The sequence below is a fragment of the Chlorocebus sabaeus genome, chromosome 11 (genome assembly GCF_047675955.1).
Source record: "Chlorocebus sabaeus isolate Y175 chromosome 11, mChlSab1.0.hap1, whole genome shotgun sequence".
NCBI classification, from domain to species: domain Eukaryota; kingdom Metazoa; phylum Chordata; class Mammalia; order Primates; family Cercopithecidae; genus Chlorocebus; species Chlorocebus sabaeus.
In genome coordinates, this window is record NC_132914.1 from 15,543,546 (window position 1) to 15,561,102 (window position 17,557).

Below are 17,557 nucleotides of genomic sequence, written 5' to 3' on the forward strand. Positions count from 1 at the left end.
ACATGAGCCGCTGCGTCTGGCCTAGGAATTTATTTCTTACAGTTATGGAGTTATTAAATTTCAATAAGAGTTTTGGAAGAGACAAATATTAAAACCATAGCACACTATTATAACTTTTAAGATTATAAGGGTGCTGTTTGTATTTTAGGATATTATGATTTGATTGAGTTTCTAGGGAGGAATTTAGTGGTAGATTATTTTATAATTACAAAAATATGTACAAAGGATTTTAGATTTCATAACGAACAAATGTATTATCAGACGATGATCATAATCCTGATGAATTCAATGCCAGTTACTAAAAAAATACTTATTGGGTGGGCTGGGTGTGGTGGTTCACGCTAGAAATCCCAGCACTTTGGGAGGCTAAGACGGGTGGATCATGAGGTCAGGAGTTCAAGACCAGCCTTGCCAAGATGGTGAAACCCTGACTCTATTAAAAATACAAAAATTAGCTGGGCATGGTGATGGGTGCCTGTAGTCCCAGTTACTCGGGAAACTGAGGCAGAGAACTGCTTGAACCTGGGAGGTGGAGGTTGCAGTGAGCTGAGATCATGCCACTGCACTCCAGCCTGGGTGACAGAGCAAGATTCCGTCTCAAAAAAGCAAACAAAAACTACTTATGGGTAATTAAAACATCAGCTTGTAAATGTTGCAAAGGAATGATAGGAAAACCATTGAATCTACATTTAAAATAAAGTGTGTAATGAGAGGCTTTGAGTTGTCAGAAGGAAGTGTGATATGGTTTGTCTGTGTCCCTACCCAAATCTCACCTTGATTTGTGATAATCCCCATGTATCAAGGGCAGGGCTTGGTGGAGATAATTGAATCATGGGGGTGGTTCCCCCATACTGTTCTCATAGTAGTGAATAAGTCTCATGAGATCTAATGGTTGTAAAAAAAGGAGTTTCCCTGCACAAACTCTGTTTGCCTGCTGCCATGTAAGGCGTGACTTTGCTCCTCCTTCACCTTCTGCCATAATTGTAAGCCCTCCCCAGTCAAGTGGAACAGTGAGTCAATTAAACCTCTTTCCTTTGCAAATTACCCAGTGTTGAACATGTCTTTATTAGCAGTGTGAGAACAGACTAATACAGTAAATTAGTACTGGGAGTGGGGTGCTGCATAAAGATACCCAAAAATGTGGAAGCAACTTTGGAATTAGGTAGTAGGCAGAGGCTGGAACAGTTTGGAGGGCTCAGAAGAATAGCTTTGGTCAAAATGCTGATAGTGATATTGACAATAAGTCCAGGCTGAGGTGGTCTCAGATGGACATGAAGAACTTGGGAACTGGAGCAAAGGTCACTCTTGTTATTCTTTAGCAAAGATACGGGTGGCATTTTGCCCCTGCCCTAGAGATCTCTGAAACTCTGAACTTGAGAGAGATGATTTAGGGTTTCTAGTGAAGAAATTTCTAAGCAGCAAAGCATTCAAGAGATTATTTGAATCCTGTTAAAAGCATTCAGTTTTATGTGTTCACAAAGATATGGTTTGTAACAGGAACTTATGTTTCAAAAGGAAGCAGAGCATAAAAGTAGAAAATTTGCAGCCTGACAATGTAATGGAAAAGAAAAACCTATTTTCTAAGAAGAAATTCAAGCCAGCTGCAGAAATTTTCATAAGCAATGAGGAGCCACATGTTAACCACCAAGACAATGGGGAAAATGTTTCCAGGGCATGTCAGAGGCCTTCAGGCAGCCTCTCCCATCACAGGCCTGGAGGCCTAGGAGGAAAAAGTGGTTTTGTGGGCTGGACCCTGAGCCTTGCTGCTTTGTCCTTTCTCAGGACTTAGTGCCCTGCATCCCAGCCATGGCTAAAAGGGGCCAACATACAGCTCAGGTCATTGCTTCAGAGGGTGCAAGTCCCAAGTCTTGGAGGCTTACATGTGTTGGGCCTACAGGTGCACAGAAGAATTGAGGTTTGGGAACCTCTGCCTAGTTTTCACAGGATGTATGGGAATGCCTGAATATCCAGGGAGAGGCATGCTGCAGCAGCGGAGCCCTCATGGAGAACCTCTGCTAGAAGGGAAATGTGGGGTGGGAGCCCCCACAGAGTCCCCACTGGAGCACTGCCTAGTGGACCTGTGAGAAGAGGGCTACCATCCTCCAGACCCCAGAATGGTAGATCCACCAACAGCTTGCACCATGCACCTGGAAAAGCTGCAGACGCTCAAAAATGCTAGATGGGAAAGCAGCCATGAAGGGGTCTGTACTCTGCAAAGCCACAGGGGCAGAGCTGCCCAAGACCATGGGAAACCACCTTTACATTGACATGACCTGGATGTGAGACATGGAGTCAAAGGAGATCATTTTGGAGTTTTAAGATTTGACCACCCACTGGGTTTTAGACTTGCATGGGGCCTGTAGCCCTTTTATTTTGGACAATTTCTCCCATTGGAATGGGTATATTTACCCAATGCCTGTACCCTCATTGTATCTAGGAAATAACTAACTTGCTTTTGATTTTACAGGCTTATAGGTGGAAGGAAATTGCCTTGTCTCAGATGAGACTTTGGACTGTGGACTTTTCAGTTAATGGTGACATCAGTTAAGACTTTGGGGGACTGTTGGGAAGGCATGATTGCCTTTGAAATGTGAGGACATGAGATTTGGGAGGGGCTGGGGAGGAATAATATGGTTTGGCTGTGTCCCCACCCAAATCTCACCTTGAATTGTAATAATTTCCACATGTTAAGGTTGAGGCCAGGGGGAGATTATTTAATCATGGGGGCGGTTTCCTCCCATACTGTTGTCATGGTAGTGAATAAGTCTCATGATATTTGATGGTTTTATAAATGGGAGTTCCCCTGCACAAGCTCTCTTTGCCTGCTGCCATGTAAGATGCGACTTTGCTCTTTCTTCACCTTCCACCATGATTGTGAGGTCTCCCCAGCCATGTGGAACTGTGAGTCTATTAAACATCTTTTCTTTATAAATTACCCAATCTTGGATATATCTTTATTAACAGCATGAGAACAGACCAATACAAAGTGTGAGTGTTGGATGCTTGAAGGATGGAAGAGAATAGGTACAGAAAGAGAGAAATGTCAAGGACACATTTGTCACACTTGGAAATTTTACCAAGGACCTCCAAACCAGATTGCAAACTCTTGGTTTTCTATTTGCCACAATTGTATCAAGTCACTGTAACTCCAGCAATACCCTTAATAGTCCTGGTTTGACCTTTGGTTGCATGAGTAAGTTACATCTTGTACTGACTTTGTAATGTGGCTCTAACTATTCACAGACCTTGAAAAATACAATATAGTAGTCAATGTTCAGCTAACTTAGAATAATGATAGACATGAAAGATAAACTTAATAATCAATCTGATTATACCAAAGGAAAAAATGTCAGTTTCACTAGTAAATCTTAATACAAGGAAGTGGAAAAGCTGTATCTGTATGAGTTGCATAAAAGTAATGACACATAAAAGAGATTTGAATTTAATCTTTTCACTAATAATAAATAAAGCATGAAGAAGATAACAGACCATTATAAACACGTTGCTTTTTATTTTACTAAGTTCTTTACATATGCTGTCTCACTGAATAAAACAACAATCCTGCTAATTAGATCATATTATCACCCTACAGAGGAGAAGACTAAAGAGAGGTTTAAGTGATCTGCCCATGTTTACACTAGACACTGTCAGAACAAAGCCTCAAATGCAGATTTTCTAACACCAGGTCCAGTCTTACTCATAATACACTGAACTGCACACCAACCAAGTTTTCTTGAGGTGCATGAATCCATACTGGGTATATACTCAGAGGAAAACAAATCGTTCTACCAAAAAGACACCTGCACTTGTATGTTTACTACAACACCAATCATGATAGCAAAGGCATAGAATCAACCAAGGTGCCCATCAGTGGTGGACTGGATAAAGAAAATGTGGTACATATATACCATGGAATACTACACAGCCATTAAAAAGAATGAAATCACATCCTTTGCAGCAACATGGATGCAGCTGGAGGCCATTAGCCTAATCAAATTAATGCAGAAACAGAAAAACAAATACTGCATGTCCTTATAAGTCGGAACTCAACATTGTGTACCCATGGACACAAAGATGGAAACAATAGACACTGACGTAAAAAGTAGAGGTTCCTCTTCAAAGACTTTCTTCCCCATCTAATTAGGAATAAATAGTAACTTCCCTTAGAAGCAAAATTTATTCAAAGACCTGTGCTAACATTCTTAAATATCTGCTAGCTGTAATAAAGGAATCAACGTACTTTATGTTCTTAGCTCCCACAATTTAGCCTAAAGATTTGCCCTGGCATGCTTATACTGGTCCAAGCAAGCATTAGGTCATAGCCTGTTCCTCTTCCTTATTTGAAGGTGTTTTTACCTTTCTCAGCATTCCACAAGTTACTTCCTCCTTCCTTTGCTCTACTCTACCTTTGCCTCTTTTAAAAAGTTCTAAGTTGCTAGCCAATCGGGACAAATACAGAACGTGAGGTCCTGTTCCAGCCGATGGAAACCAGACACAGCAGTAGGGTGGATGCATCAGGTTATAAATGACCCTGTCTCCTTTGTTCTGTGCACTCTCATGACAAAACTGCTAGCGAGTGTACTCTTTCTGCAGAAAGTGAAAATGGCCTTGCTGAAGAAATTAAATTTATGTTCAAGTACTATTTCTCTATGGCACTGGGGAACTAGCATTTCTAACACTGGGGATTCATGCGAAGGGACGGAGTGTGGCAAGGGTTGAAAAACTAAAAAATTACCTATTGGGTACTATGTTTGCTACTTGGGTAATGGGGTCATCAGAAGCCTGAACCTCTGCATTATGCAAATACTCATGTAACAAACCTGCATGTGTATCCCTTGAATCTTAAATATATATATAAATCTAGGGTTACTCTGGAGAATAAGCCTTGGGAATAAGCTGTAAGAAATAAAACTTGACTCTTCTAATAGCCTAGGATACTCAAACAGGGCTAAAGTGGCCCCAGTCCATAGCAGTATGTGACCCAAAAGACAAGCAAATGCTAATTATCTCTGGAGGCAGCATGCTCAATTTAGTTTCTCAGACTCCCACAGATGACCTTCAATCACATATAAGTTCAGAATAAAACTGCCAAACATACGAAGATGCAAGTCTTAATATGTGTCAGCAGAGAAACAAAACATTCGCTGTAAACCACTGTTAAGTCATATTGGATTTATCTGTTAATTTTGACTGCAAAATATTTCACCATAATTTATTCATCCACTCTTGTCAATGGGCATTTGGTTTCTTTGTTGTTGCTATAGTGAGCAGTTCTACTAAGAACTTTAATGATGTCTCCTGGGGCATTCATGCTATCATTTCCTTAGGTAAATATCCAAAGTGGAATTGCTGCTTGAGCATATAATGTGAATCTATCTTAAACTTCACAAGATAATGCAAACCCTTAGTTTCAAAAATAGTTGAAACAATTTATACTCCTACTAGCAATATAAGAGATTCTGTGTAACATTTGTTAATTGTTGTCAATCTACTGAGTCCAAAGTTGTATTTCATTGTGGTCTTTTTTTGAGAGAGTCTTGAGTGCAGTGGCTGATTTCTGCTCACTGCAACCTCTCTCCAGTGTTCAAGTGATTCTAATGCCTCAGCCCCCGAGTAACAGGGATTACAGGTGTGCACCACCATGCCCAGCTGACTTTTTGTATTTTTAGTAGAGACAGGGTTTCACCATGTTGCCCAGGCAGGTCTCGAACTCCTATCCCAAGTTATTTGCCCACTTCGGCCTCCCAAAGTGCTGGGGTTACAGGCATGAGCCACCATGCCCAGCCTCAGTGTGGTCTTGGATTTGTAGTTTCTTGGTCTTGATTTGTAGTTTCTTGATGACTAATCAAGCTGAACATCTCTTCTTATGCTTATTGGCCATGTTTTTCGAGTCTTTTGCCCATTTTTCAATGGGCTTGTTTGAACTTGGTTTCAATTTTTATTCAACTAGTTGCCTAGTTCATTGCATTATTCTTGGGCAAAGGACAAATTAAATATTCAACATTCGATTCTCTAAATACACCCTGCCTGGAAAATACTCTGGCATTTGTTTATGCTGTTTGTTCCCCAAATTTGGTGTGGCCTTCTTCAGTGGGTCATTAGCTCAGAACAGATGGCACCTGTGCTCTTTGAAGATACCCATACACTTGGCTGACAAAATTTGTCCTTCTGTATACCAATAGCATTTGATTTATACCACTCTATTAGAGCAAAGCACATGTGTACAATTACATGTCTTTCCCCTTTCTCTCCTAGAAAAATAGGAGCTTCTTGATGGCAGTAACTTACTCATTTTATCTCTGAATATTCAAAATATGCTTGGAAAAGAGGCATGAAATAAATGTTCAAAATTCAAAAGGGATGACTTTGCTACAGGATCAAATTTCAATGCATTCCATTCACTTTAAACATTTTATTATTATTATTTTATGTAGAGATGGGGTCTCACTATGTTGGCCATGCTTGTCTCAAACTCCCGGCCTCCAGCAATCCTACTGCCTCAGCCTTCCCAAAGTGCTGGGATTATAGCCACTCCCACCCTGACCCCCTCATTCACATTTTAAGTGAGCCATTACAGAGAAGTTTTAAATCAAGTTCTTTAACATTTTTAGTAAGCAATTTTATTACTAATAGTAAACTTCAGAAAATCTTGGTCATTTTCAGTTTGAGATATTCTGTTCCAGTTATTGAACCGTGTGACCCAGTTTTGGTTTGGAAGATATGGTTATTGTCAGGACTGGGTACTTACTATACCATAGAACTCATAGTCACAGACAAAAGTAAATATTTCTTGGGTTTGGATAATTATATTTTATAAAGAACAAAACACACACACACAAAAATAACTATGCTACAAGGGAAAATATAAGTTCTATTTAATCAAAGAATTGAGACCACTACAAAAATTTTTTAAAAAACCCAAAAAACCAAAACCCAAAACCATAAAATATTTAAACAGTTCCATATAAATTAAATACTTAAGGAAGCGTTTTAATTGTCATACAAATATCTACAGTATTTCTATCCTCCATCGGGGCCCTAACCTTCATCTTTAATTTATGTGAAACCCAAAATCACACATTTGGTCATGCAACCAATATTAAGGGTAAGGAAGTATGCCAGATTCTATTTCTTTTAAGTAACTCAAGTTTTCACTTGCATTAAAGAACACTGAGCTTCTGCGAGTGTCTCACTGTCCTAGAAACTAAACTAACACCAGTGTTGTGTACTCACTTGTTATGGAGTAGGAGAAAGTGACATGTCAGCAGAAAGGAACCGGGAGCCTTCCCGGCAGAAGAGGTGGAAATGTCAAGATCTAGCGGTGCGGAATCCTTTGCCAGCTGGGTTCGAATCTTGGCTCCAGTTCTTTAATCCCTGGGACTGGGAAACTCCCTTAGAGTGACTTCAGCCCACCACACCAAGGAAGCTAAATGACTTCTCCATGTTTAGAAAAGCTAGAGTGTGACCAAGCGTGGTGGCTCACGCCTGTAATCCCAGCACTTTGGGAGGCGGAGGTGGGTGGCTCACTTGAGGCCAGGAGTTCGCGACCAGCCTGGCCAACATGGTGAAACCCCGTCTCTACTAAAAAAAATACAAAAACTAGCCGGGCGTGGTGGCGCAGGCCTGTAATCCCAGCTACTAGGGAGGGTGAGGCAGGTGAATCGCTTGAACCCACGAGGCGGAGGCTGCAGTGAGCCGAGATCATGCCACTGCACTCCAGCCTGGGTGGCAGAGCGAGACTCGGTCTTGAAAAGAAAGGAAAAACGAAAAGCTAGAGAAGGGGCAGATTGGTTAACGCGGCATGAATCACACCGCATCCTGGGGTGCTAAACCTAATGAGAAGTTAGGAAGGACAGAGCTAGGAGTAGAGCGAGGCTGTTAGGCGGAGCTTTACCGGGGCCGTCGCACGACCCCTACAGCCTGCACGCAGGCTGATCACCAGGTCTTCAGCCTCTACCCTTGCCTACTGGAAAGTGTGCTTAACTGGTCGCCCCTGCGCCCCACCTTTCTCCAGGACCCTCACTACACCCCGGGAGTACTGGGTAGGACCACGCGGCTTGCTAATCCCACAGCTGTCTCTCTTACTTTCTCACTGAACTGACTAGAACCTAACCCGCCGCCCGTTTCCTTTCTAGACCCCCAGGCTGCTCTGAACAGGGCCTTTACTCGGAAGCCAGGGCTTATCTTTCGGCTGCGACCGGGTCATTTGTGATGGGAATGACACTGCCCGGAGCGGAGGACTCCCGGCAACTTGGCGACCCGCAGGTGGAGATCTGGCTTTCCATGCCGGCGTGACCCCAATGCCTGCCTGCCAACTCCACGCCCGCCGCCAGGTGGCCGAGCAGGACGCCACCCGCTCGGCGTAGGCAACTTTACGCAGCTGGCTACCGGAAGGGCAGGGTGCCGCGAGTTTCGCCCAGCCGCCTTACTCAGCATCTGAGCTTGGTCACCTCTCACTCAGGACGTCAGCAATGAATTAAAATACTACCCAGTTAAGACTACAACGCGCCACACTAGGGCTGCATTCAGCGTTTTCGGGATTGCAGGTAGAGGCGTCCTCCCATTTCCTGCGATCTAGCAGGCCCTGCACACGCACGAACCGCCCTCTGACGCGTGACGCTCACCCCTAAAGGTCGGCGGGAAGTCACCTAAGCCCTGATTTACATGGAAGCCATCCCGTAACGTGCTTAAGGGCCAACGACTCGGCCGCTTAAAAGCCCATAACCAGTTCTAACACTGGGGCTTTGTAGAAACACTCTTCTAAACAAAATCCGCAGCCTGGATTTTAGGTGCACAGAAGTGGGAGGTCACTACTGCGTTGCACGGCACCTCCCAGGACCCTTCCTAATCACAGGCGGAGTCCCCTCCATGAGGTCTAGTCGTCCCCGATCCAGCCAAACCTAATCCCGGGCAGATGATCGGGTCGCGAATTTCCCACTCCCGGTATCCGGAAGGCGGCATCAAAGGGTTGATATTCACCCCGTATCTAGGAAGTGTTAACAGCTCTTTCTGTGACAGTTTGGGGGCCCTGAAAAGGGCCTTTTGGAGTCTGGAGAGAAACTGTGGGGACAGCTCAGCCGCCGAAACCATAGAGGGTGCGACCCTGGCGTTTCAGCGCGTACACCACATCCATGGCCGTGACGGTCTTGCGCTTGGCGTGCTCCGTGTAAGTCACCGCGTCGCGGATCACGTTCTCCAGGAAGACTTTGAGGACTCCCCGGGTCTCCTCGTAAATGAGACCAGAGATGCGCTTGACGCCCCCACGTCGGGCGAGACGGCGAATCGCGGGCTTTGTAATGCCTTGGATATTGTCCCGCAACACCTTCCGGTGGCGCTTGGCGCCTCCCTTACCCAGCCCCTTGCCGCCTTTACCGCGCCCAGACATTCTGAAGTAACAGCTCCCACTTAGCAGAAAATCGGGCAGCCCACTGTGATTGCCTGGCGCAGACCAGGGCTTATATTCTCTCAATGCGGACCTGTTTGAAAACATGAAAAAGTGGGCGGAGCTCTAGGCCCCACCTCTAGAGACATGCTATAGTTAAATCCAGGAAGCAGTCAGCGAAACCAGCCTGATTTTTTTGTTGTTTGCTCTTTTGGGAAAACTTTTTCTGATATTTGGAGAAAGGTTCATGGTGATACATTTTAAAGTTAAAACAGTATGAGCTAATAGAATTTATATTGCCTTTTTTCAGCCCTTAAATAAAAATAGGCCAGATCCTATGAACGTTCCTTGTTCTGTCTCTCCCTCCCTCCCTCCTTCTAATCATGTTTTTCCAAACGGAATTCCTGACTTACTGTGAAACTCAATAAAAACCTGAAAAGCTTTACATCTGAGATTGCAAAGCAATTACTTAAAAATTTTCACATGTGGGTCTTTTAAAGCCATAGTAGGGGGAGAGGACTTTTTTTTTCTCTTTTGTGGCCCTGCAGAGAATTAAGATACTTTCAATTGAAAAAAAACAAGCCCAGCTTCCCGGCCCCCACCTACACTCCACCCCCACCTCCCCCAACCCCCGCCATTCCCCTTTAAGCGGCTTCTGCTCAATTTGCAGGTTTTCCTGCCCTGCAAGAGCCTGTGTGCTTATCAACCAAGTAACTTCCCATGGTAATTTAGTTGAAATATTGTAAATGTCTTAGGTCATTCAAATCTCAGGTTCTCATCTCACATTTTCCACTTAAAAATTCAAAGTTCTTGTAAAATAGTGGAAGCCACAATCATGACTTGGACTAATGATTTCTACTGCAAATCCTCTCAGGAGGTTCTGAACCCCTTCCTTTCTCAAGAGAATCCCTGAACAAAAACGAAAGTTTCTGTGAGGTGTCACCGGTCTTCGAAGGTGTCAGGACCCTGTCTTCTCTAAAGGTCTGACTGTGTTAAAAAGCAGCTGTTATTTAGAGGATGATTCATAAGTCTTTCCCCAGGTACGTAATTAAGATTCTGAGCAATGTATTTTAGTAAGTGGGGCTCTTTGTACCTGGTCTTGAAGATAAGCCTTTACAGCAGGAAGGCTTTATGGTAAATTTTTATTATATTTCTAAATGCTTATAGTTAACATTTGTTTCAATCTTTGCCCATCTTCATAACCCAAAAGGTATTTCTTTTTCTTTTACTTTTTGTTAAAGATAAAAGAGTTGGAACACTTTCTTGAATGGCTGGAAAAAGTCCTGCATGGTCGAACTTCACTCCATGATTTTAATACTTTACTCAGAGGGAAGAGGAAAAGTCTATCAGATCTTGAAGGGATAAGAATTATTGTAATGGGGCTGGGCGCGGTGGCTCACGCCTGTAATCCCAGATCTTTGGGAGGTCGGATCACGAGGTCAGGAGATCGAGACCATCCTGGCTAACATGGTGAAACCCCGTCTCTACTAAAAATACTTAAAAATTAGCCGGGCGCGGTGGCGGGCGCCTGTAGTCCCAGCTGCTAGAGAGGCTGAGGCAGGAGAATGGCGTGAACCCGGGTGGCGGAGCTTGCAGTGAGCCGAGATCTCGCCACTGCACTCCAGCCTGGGCGACAGAGCAAGACTCTGTCTCAAATATATATATAAAAATATATAAATGGTAAAATAGGTTGACTTACTTATACTCACTTTCTAAGAAATCAAGGCTAGAATATTTTCAAATCAGAAATCTCTTGCTTATTAGAATAAAAGAAAAAAATCGTGTCCAAAATAGTAATAGTCTCAAAAACTCCTGAAAATTCCATCCATGATACAGGCGAAAATTTAAGCTAGTTTACAGAACTCATTCCAGGAACATCTCGTTAAAAACTGTATCAGAGATTTGTACGTCCATTTATTTGGTATATCTAAGAGTTGTTGGATGCTTACTAACGTATTTAATTTTCAAAACACTTTGATACAGATACAGGAGTCAAATAACTTACCCAAGATCACTGCTTAGTGGTGAAGCCAGGATGTAGGCTGAGGCAGTCTGGCTCCAGAAAGGCCGCCTTTATAAAGCATGACAATAGCTCTGAAGACATTTATTGAGTCCCCAGTATGGGTTAATCATTGTTCTAGACAGTAATGACATTTACATAAATACTTGAAAATGTTATTTCAATGAAGTCAAATCTTTATTCGGATAGGGAGAAGGTAAATTTGTTTTACTTTAAATGAATCCACGTAAAATGTTTATTTTAAAAAGCAAGTGTTCAACATTACATCACGTATCGATGTTAACTGTTACTGAAAATGTTCAGGTAAAAATGAATTGACCTCGATGAATTAGTAGAAAGTAATTTCTAACTAAAATAAAACAAAATACTTTAAACAAAACACTTTTTTTGTTTCAAAAAGCGTGGGTCCACAATTCAGGTATGTAAGAATAAACTGCCATTCTGACTTTAGTCTCTGGGCTCATTTACAAAGAGACCCGGGGGACCTCCACGTCCTCGTAGAGGACCCGATCCGCTGATCTGCGGTGCCCTGGCTTGCCCGGAGCAAGCCAAGGCCAAGACTTCGGCCTCTCCAATAAAACCTAGTGGCTCTTTGCAGGCCCATAGCCTCAAAGACAAAAGATATTTTGGCTAGGCGAGCTTGTTCCTCCCGTCAGCGCAGGAAGCATTCACATCTGGCCATCACTAGCTTCAAAGATTTAGAAGTGAACGATTGGCTGGCTGTGAGCCGCAGGACCCAGCAGGGAGACCAGGGTGGTCTCTACACTGTTGGGTAGCTGCAGGCAAGGCTCTTGTATAAGAAACAGCCCACGGACCCTGTCCTGGGCAGGCAGAATTCCGCAGAGAGGCTGTTGTTTTGCTTAAGCAGCACGGGCTGCCGAGACAGAAACCTACCTGACTAGTATGGTGTATTATATGAGAACATCCACTTAGCATAGCAACGTCTACGGATAACCCCTGTAGCTCTTCTTCTGGATTGCTTTGTTTCCAACCATGTTTTCCTATTTCCTACTAGTTTATTTGCTTGGGAGCGAGCGTGGTCGTGGAAAACCCGTAACCGGTAAATTCATCTGGGTTCCCAAATGCGAAGCGGGCTGGCCTCGGTATTTATGTGAGCGGCTATATAAATGAGGATTCGGAGCTTGCTCTATTGATTGGAGAGAGCTGGAGGAGGCGGTCTCTCTTCCAGAGCGCTAGTTGGGAGCGGCGCCTGCCTGTCATTGGTCACCAGAGCCAATGGGAAGGGGCTGCCCCGCGCCCGCAAAGAGTTTGTAGAGGGAGTTCGGAGGTGGTACGTTGCATTCCGGTACCGGACGCCGAGAGCGGTTTGTCTCCGTCTCTGGAGTTGTAGGCGAGAGGTGATCATGTCCGGTCGCGGAAAACAGGGCGGCAAAGTACGAGCAAAGGCCAAATCCCGCTCCTCCCGCGCGGGCCTGCAGTTCCCGGTGGGCCGAGTGCACAGACTGCTGCGCAAAGGGAACTACGCGGAGCGAGTGGGCGCCGGGGCGCCGGTGTATCTGGCGGCGGTGCTGGAGTACCTGACGGCGGAGATCCTGGAGCTGGCTGGCAACGCCGCGCGTGACAACAAGAAGACCAGGATAATTCCCCGCCACCTGCAGCTTGCCATCCGCAACGACGAGGAGTTAAACAAGCTGCTGGGCAAAGTGACCATCGCTCAGGGAGGCGTCCTGCCCAACATCCAGGCCGTGCTGCTGCCCAAGAAGACGGAGAGTCAGAAGGCGAAGAGCAAGTGACCCTGACGCCGCCCTCAGGGAGCTGGCTCCCCCCGCAAGGGCCCTTTTCATGGTCGTCCCGCAATGCTTTTGAATGTGCTGGATGTCATGGAGGGCCGGTGACATCTAGCGGGGAGGTGGGCGGCGAGGGGCCCGGCGGCAGCCAATAAAGTTGGTGAAAATCGTTTGGTCTAGAGAGCTATATAGTCGCGGGGACCTGCCGGATGGCCCCAGGGGAGGGGGGCGATTGGGAAACCCCTGGAGCAGGTACTGGTGGGTGGGCTTGAGCCACTCTGGACTGCTTTAGTCCGCAGGTCACCCTCGAAGCGTTAAGGGAGGGTGGCTTGGAGGTGGGCAGGGTGGGAGTGCACCTCGCTCTCAGTAGGGCAAAGGGGAGGCAGAGTCGGTGCGGCGAGGCCTCCTCCGGAATTATTTTTACTTCCCCTTCCCAGAGGCTTCGCTCTCCCGCCAGTTTGTGGGCACTCAGGACCAAGTTCTGGGAAGAGACCGTCGGATCGAGCTGGGCTCGGGGCAGGAAGTGTCTCCGGCCATATTTTTCAAAAAGTGGAGTAACTTTCCGTCTTGGAAGGGTGGTTCTGACGGCACAATATTAATTTAAGAGATTCTTCTTAGCCTAGTAGCTGCTGTGCTTTCATGCTTTGGATATCAGATATCCTTATATAGCACCTTATGTTCATATTTTTTTAAATGAAGGAAACGTTCAATTTCAGTCATGAGGTTGGAAATTGGTTCCCCGGACAGTCATATTGCATAACATTGCAACGCCTTTAGTCGTGAGTTACATATGCTTGAGCTTTTAAAGTGATGTTTTCAGGTTTCTAGCTTCATAATGATCCTGTCTTCATATTATATTCTCTTTGAGACTCAGTTTGACTTTGCTTTAAAACAAAGCAAAAACCTCTTGCTTTTAGGGGTTCTTAACCCAACAAATAACCTGTTTGAAATCTCTTATATTCTCCCACTAGCCTGAAGCAATGACCTCATTCCAGTAATGTCTTTGGGAGTTGCATTGCCTAATGGCACGATATTGCTTTAATAAACATGTGAGGAAAGATAGGGCCAAATACTTAAGTGCAGGGAGAAACACATTTCAGACCAGGAATCCATATTTAAGAGTTAACACTAGTAATCATCTGCCCTTAGTTGACACTCCCATTTATTTCATCCTTCTCAGCTAATTTCATCCTGGCCCACAGACCCCCCAAAAAAGATCCCAGTACAGATTTCACATCTTTGGACTCCTCTTTCCTGTGAGTCTGAATTGAAGTCTTCCCCCCAAAAATATATATATAAAATAATATATAATAAATATAAATACATATATTATAAATATTATAATATATATTATTATTATAATATATATATATATTATGTCTTCATACTTAGTAGCAACTGGCCCATTTTCCCACTTGGACTTTATTTTGTCCCCAGTATTTATTGAACAGCTGTCTATGCCAGGCTCTGTACAGAGTGATAGGAGTAGAGCTGTGAATGAGGCCATCCAGATTTCCATTCTCCTGGAGCTCATTTTATTTTTATTAGTTCCTGAAGACGGGACAAGGAACAAATACATACGTTAATATGAGAGATCAGCTTCTGTTAGTACTTGTACCTCTCTGCTGTGTGTGGATGAATGATGGAATTACTTCTCCCATGTTGCCACTTTTGAGGTGTACAAAGGTCAGGACGTACACACCTCTGTTAGGAGGCAAATTATTGGGCAGGTTCCAGATGTCCTGCTATTCACTCCCTGTGGTTTTGTCATATGTAAAAGTCATAACACCTGTTTTAAGGATTAAGCTTGTTCATTTACTGTGTGCCACATATTAGACAACAAATGGAAAAAAGTACGATGTTCTATGGGGGTATGGGTTTATCCTTATAGGTTAAATTATAGGTAAACATTAATAGGACTTTAAAAAAAAAGCCTAATTGTTAGAATTAATACTTGCAGTTACCACTTGAGGTCAGTGGAACAAAATGCATATATGGTTTTGACATTTGAGTCTAATTTCTTAAAGAGATGAGGCATCTGAGGGATTGTTACCAAAATGATGAAGAAATAAGGACAAGGGACATCAAGACATTCAAAAGAAAAAACACTTTTGCCTTTCCCTGGGAAGATTCACTGGAGTCTGTCCAGCTCTTGTTACATGATGAGCAACATAGACAAGATACAAGGCATGGTAACTGCCCTGTCTCCACCCGCCTCTCCCACCACTACCCTAAGGATTCTTAGCATCCCCTCACATACTTTGCCTGCCTCAAAATTCAATAATCTCCTCACCATTTTTGTTTTTGAGAGTTTTTCTTAAAGCTGAATCGTTTATTGGCAGTTTAAAATGCATACTCCTACAAAATCAGCTCAGTCCATGATCCACGATGGACAAACAGTAGTTCTTGCTGATGTGTGATTGTTAATTTAAAAGGCCACTATTTCTTTAAGCATAAGACCATATGGAAAAAGACCTAAGACAAAATCTGGTGGGAATTGAATTCCAGTTTTTAATAGAGTTATAATCCATAGTTTTAGTTACACACACACATACTCTTCCCTGCAGAGATAAGCCGTTCAGTGCGGCTGTGGCTTGGCCAGGATTTGTTTGATCTTTGTTTTTCCTGCAGGGCCAGTCTTGTCTTTGTGTCCCTGAGGACTGGTCTGTTTAGTTGTGCCTGCCTGGAATCAAAAGGTTTAGTCAGGCTCCATAATTGGTGATGACTGGCGTACTACATGCAAACTTCACAATGCCCCTTCCAGTGGTTGAAAGGTCGCATACCACGCTGTGTAAGAACTTCAGCTCTCTGCAATGAGACTTAAATTCAGATTCACTCTACTCATGAGTTATCTGATTTTTGGAAACTTAATCTCTTTAAACCGGTTTCATCTCTAAAATAGGCATAATAGTTTACCTCGGAGAGTTTGGGGAGGATTCAATGAATTAATGTGAGTGAGGACACTAAGATTCCCGTATAGAAATAGGCTCAATGAATAGTAGCTGTTCTTATTTCTATGTAAAGTGAGTAGCGGTAGTTGATGGGAGCTGTTGAAACAGGTAAACATACAGCATTCTAGCAATCCTATGACTTTCGTGATGGCAACCATAAAAACAATTTTAGTGACTGTTTTATTAATTAAAGCACACCCACAATTCAATGTATAACGAAAAAGAAAGTAATAAATGATTAAAGCTTGTGAACCTGAATTTGCAGTTTTGTTTTTTTTGTGTTTGTGTTTTGTTTTTGCCCCGAAGACAACCTAGTTTAGAATTTATGGCTTGTTAAGTCCACCCACACACATTAAAAATGGACCCCGTTTGTTCAATAATTTATTGAACAATATTATGTGTTACACCTGTGATTGGTAACCAGCTGCAAAGAAACTTACTATCATGGTACACACACTCAAAAGGAAGATAATAACAGAGTACATGTAGAGGGAAGGAGATGCTCAGGGTGTTAACAGGAAGAGGGAATATGGGTACCTGTGTCACTCAGCCAGGTGGGCACACTGGCTGGTGGGAGGTGTAAGCTGGGCTGAGAGGCAGCACGCACGAAGACATGGGGGTCAAAGGTAACTCCTGCAACTGGATTTGGATCTGAATCTAGGGGAAAAAAGTCTGGATTGGAGATAAGAATTTGGGAGTCATGACTAAAAATAGCCAGAGTAGATCAAATCATCCAGAAAGAACATATACATGTATAGAGTATAGACCGATATCAGAAATTGCCACAACCAACAGAATGTGAAGATCTGTGAGATTTAATCAATTGGCAGAGGAAGAGGCATCACTAAAGAGAGAAAAGGATGCAGCCGGAAGGACACCAGGAGAGAAAGTGTCAATAGAGATTTTTCCACAATTTGGATCGTTGTGCTGCTTCATACTCCCTGCTTGCTTATACTTAAAGAAATGGTCTTTAAAAGTTATTACTTTTTTCCACACATAGGAAATGGTGACAAGCTGGCTCATGTTACTAATGGAATTGGAATCAAAATGCATTTTTACCCTTTACATTTTTAAACTGAGCATATGGAAATTCAAGGTATACACGGTGACAGCAAAAACATTTTTCTAAAAAAAAAACCTAGAAGAATATTGGCAAAGATCCCTTAAAGATATCCTTTATCATCATTCTTTTTAGTTGAATATAATTTTTTACATATAAAGTTTAAAGAAGTTTTAAAAAGAGGTAACTTATTCATAAAGCCAATGTAGGCATTTTAGAATGATTAAAACATGAGAAATTGGACTCTGACAAGGCAACTTTTTAAAAAATCAATAAATGTTTAGCTTTCCAAGAGAGAGAAATGGAGAGTAAGAGGAACAGAGAAGAAGCAGAGGAAGAAATAATGAAACTGGTTTCAGGCAGATATGAAATTATTGCTGTAAAGCTTTATTTTGT

General features: G+C 43.2%; 2 protein-coding genes across 2 annotated transcripts; one reads left to right on the forward strand and one right to left on the reverse strand.

Moving 5' to 3' along the window:
* Window positions 1–8,036: 8,036 nt before the first annotated feature.
* On the reverse strand, window positions 8,037–9,447 carry H4C16 (H4 histone 16). Its single transcript, XM_007967740.3, has one exon. The coding sequence runs from the start codon at window positions 9,383–9,385 to the stop codon at window positions 9,074–9,076; it is 312 nt and encodes a 103-aa protein (XP_007965931.2). The 5' UTR covers window positions 9,386–9,447; the 3' UTR covers window positions 8,037–9,073.
* A 3,190-nt stretch (window positions 9,448–12,637) lies between these two features.
* On the forward strand, window positions 12,638–16,349 carry H2AJ (H2A.J histone). Its single transcript, XM_007967741.3, has 2 exons — window positions 12,638–13,133; window positions 13,608–16,349. Exons 1-2 carry the CDS (start codon window positions 12,767–12,769, stop codon window positions 13,706–13,708), a joined length of 468 nt encoding a protein of 155 aa, XP_007965932.2. The 5' UTR covers window positions 12,638–12,766; the 3' UTR covers window positions 13,709–16,349.
* Window positions 16,350–17,557: the final 1,208 nt, after the last annotated feature.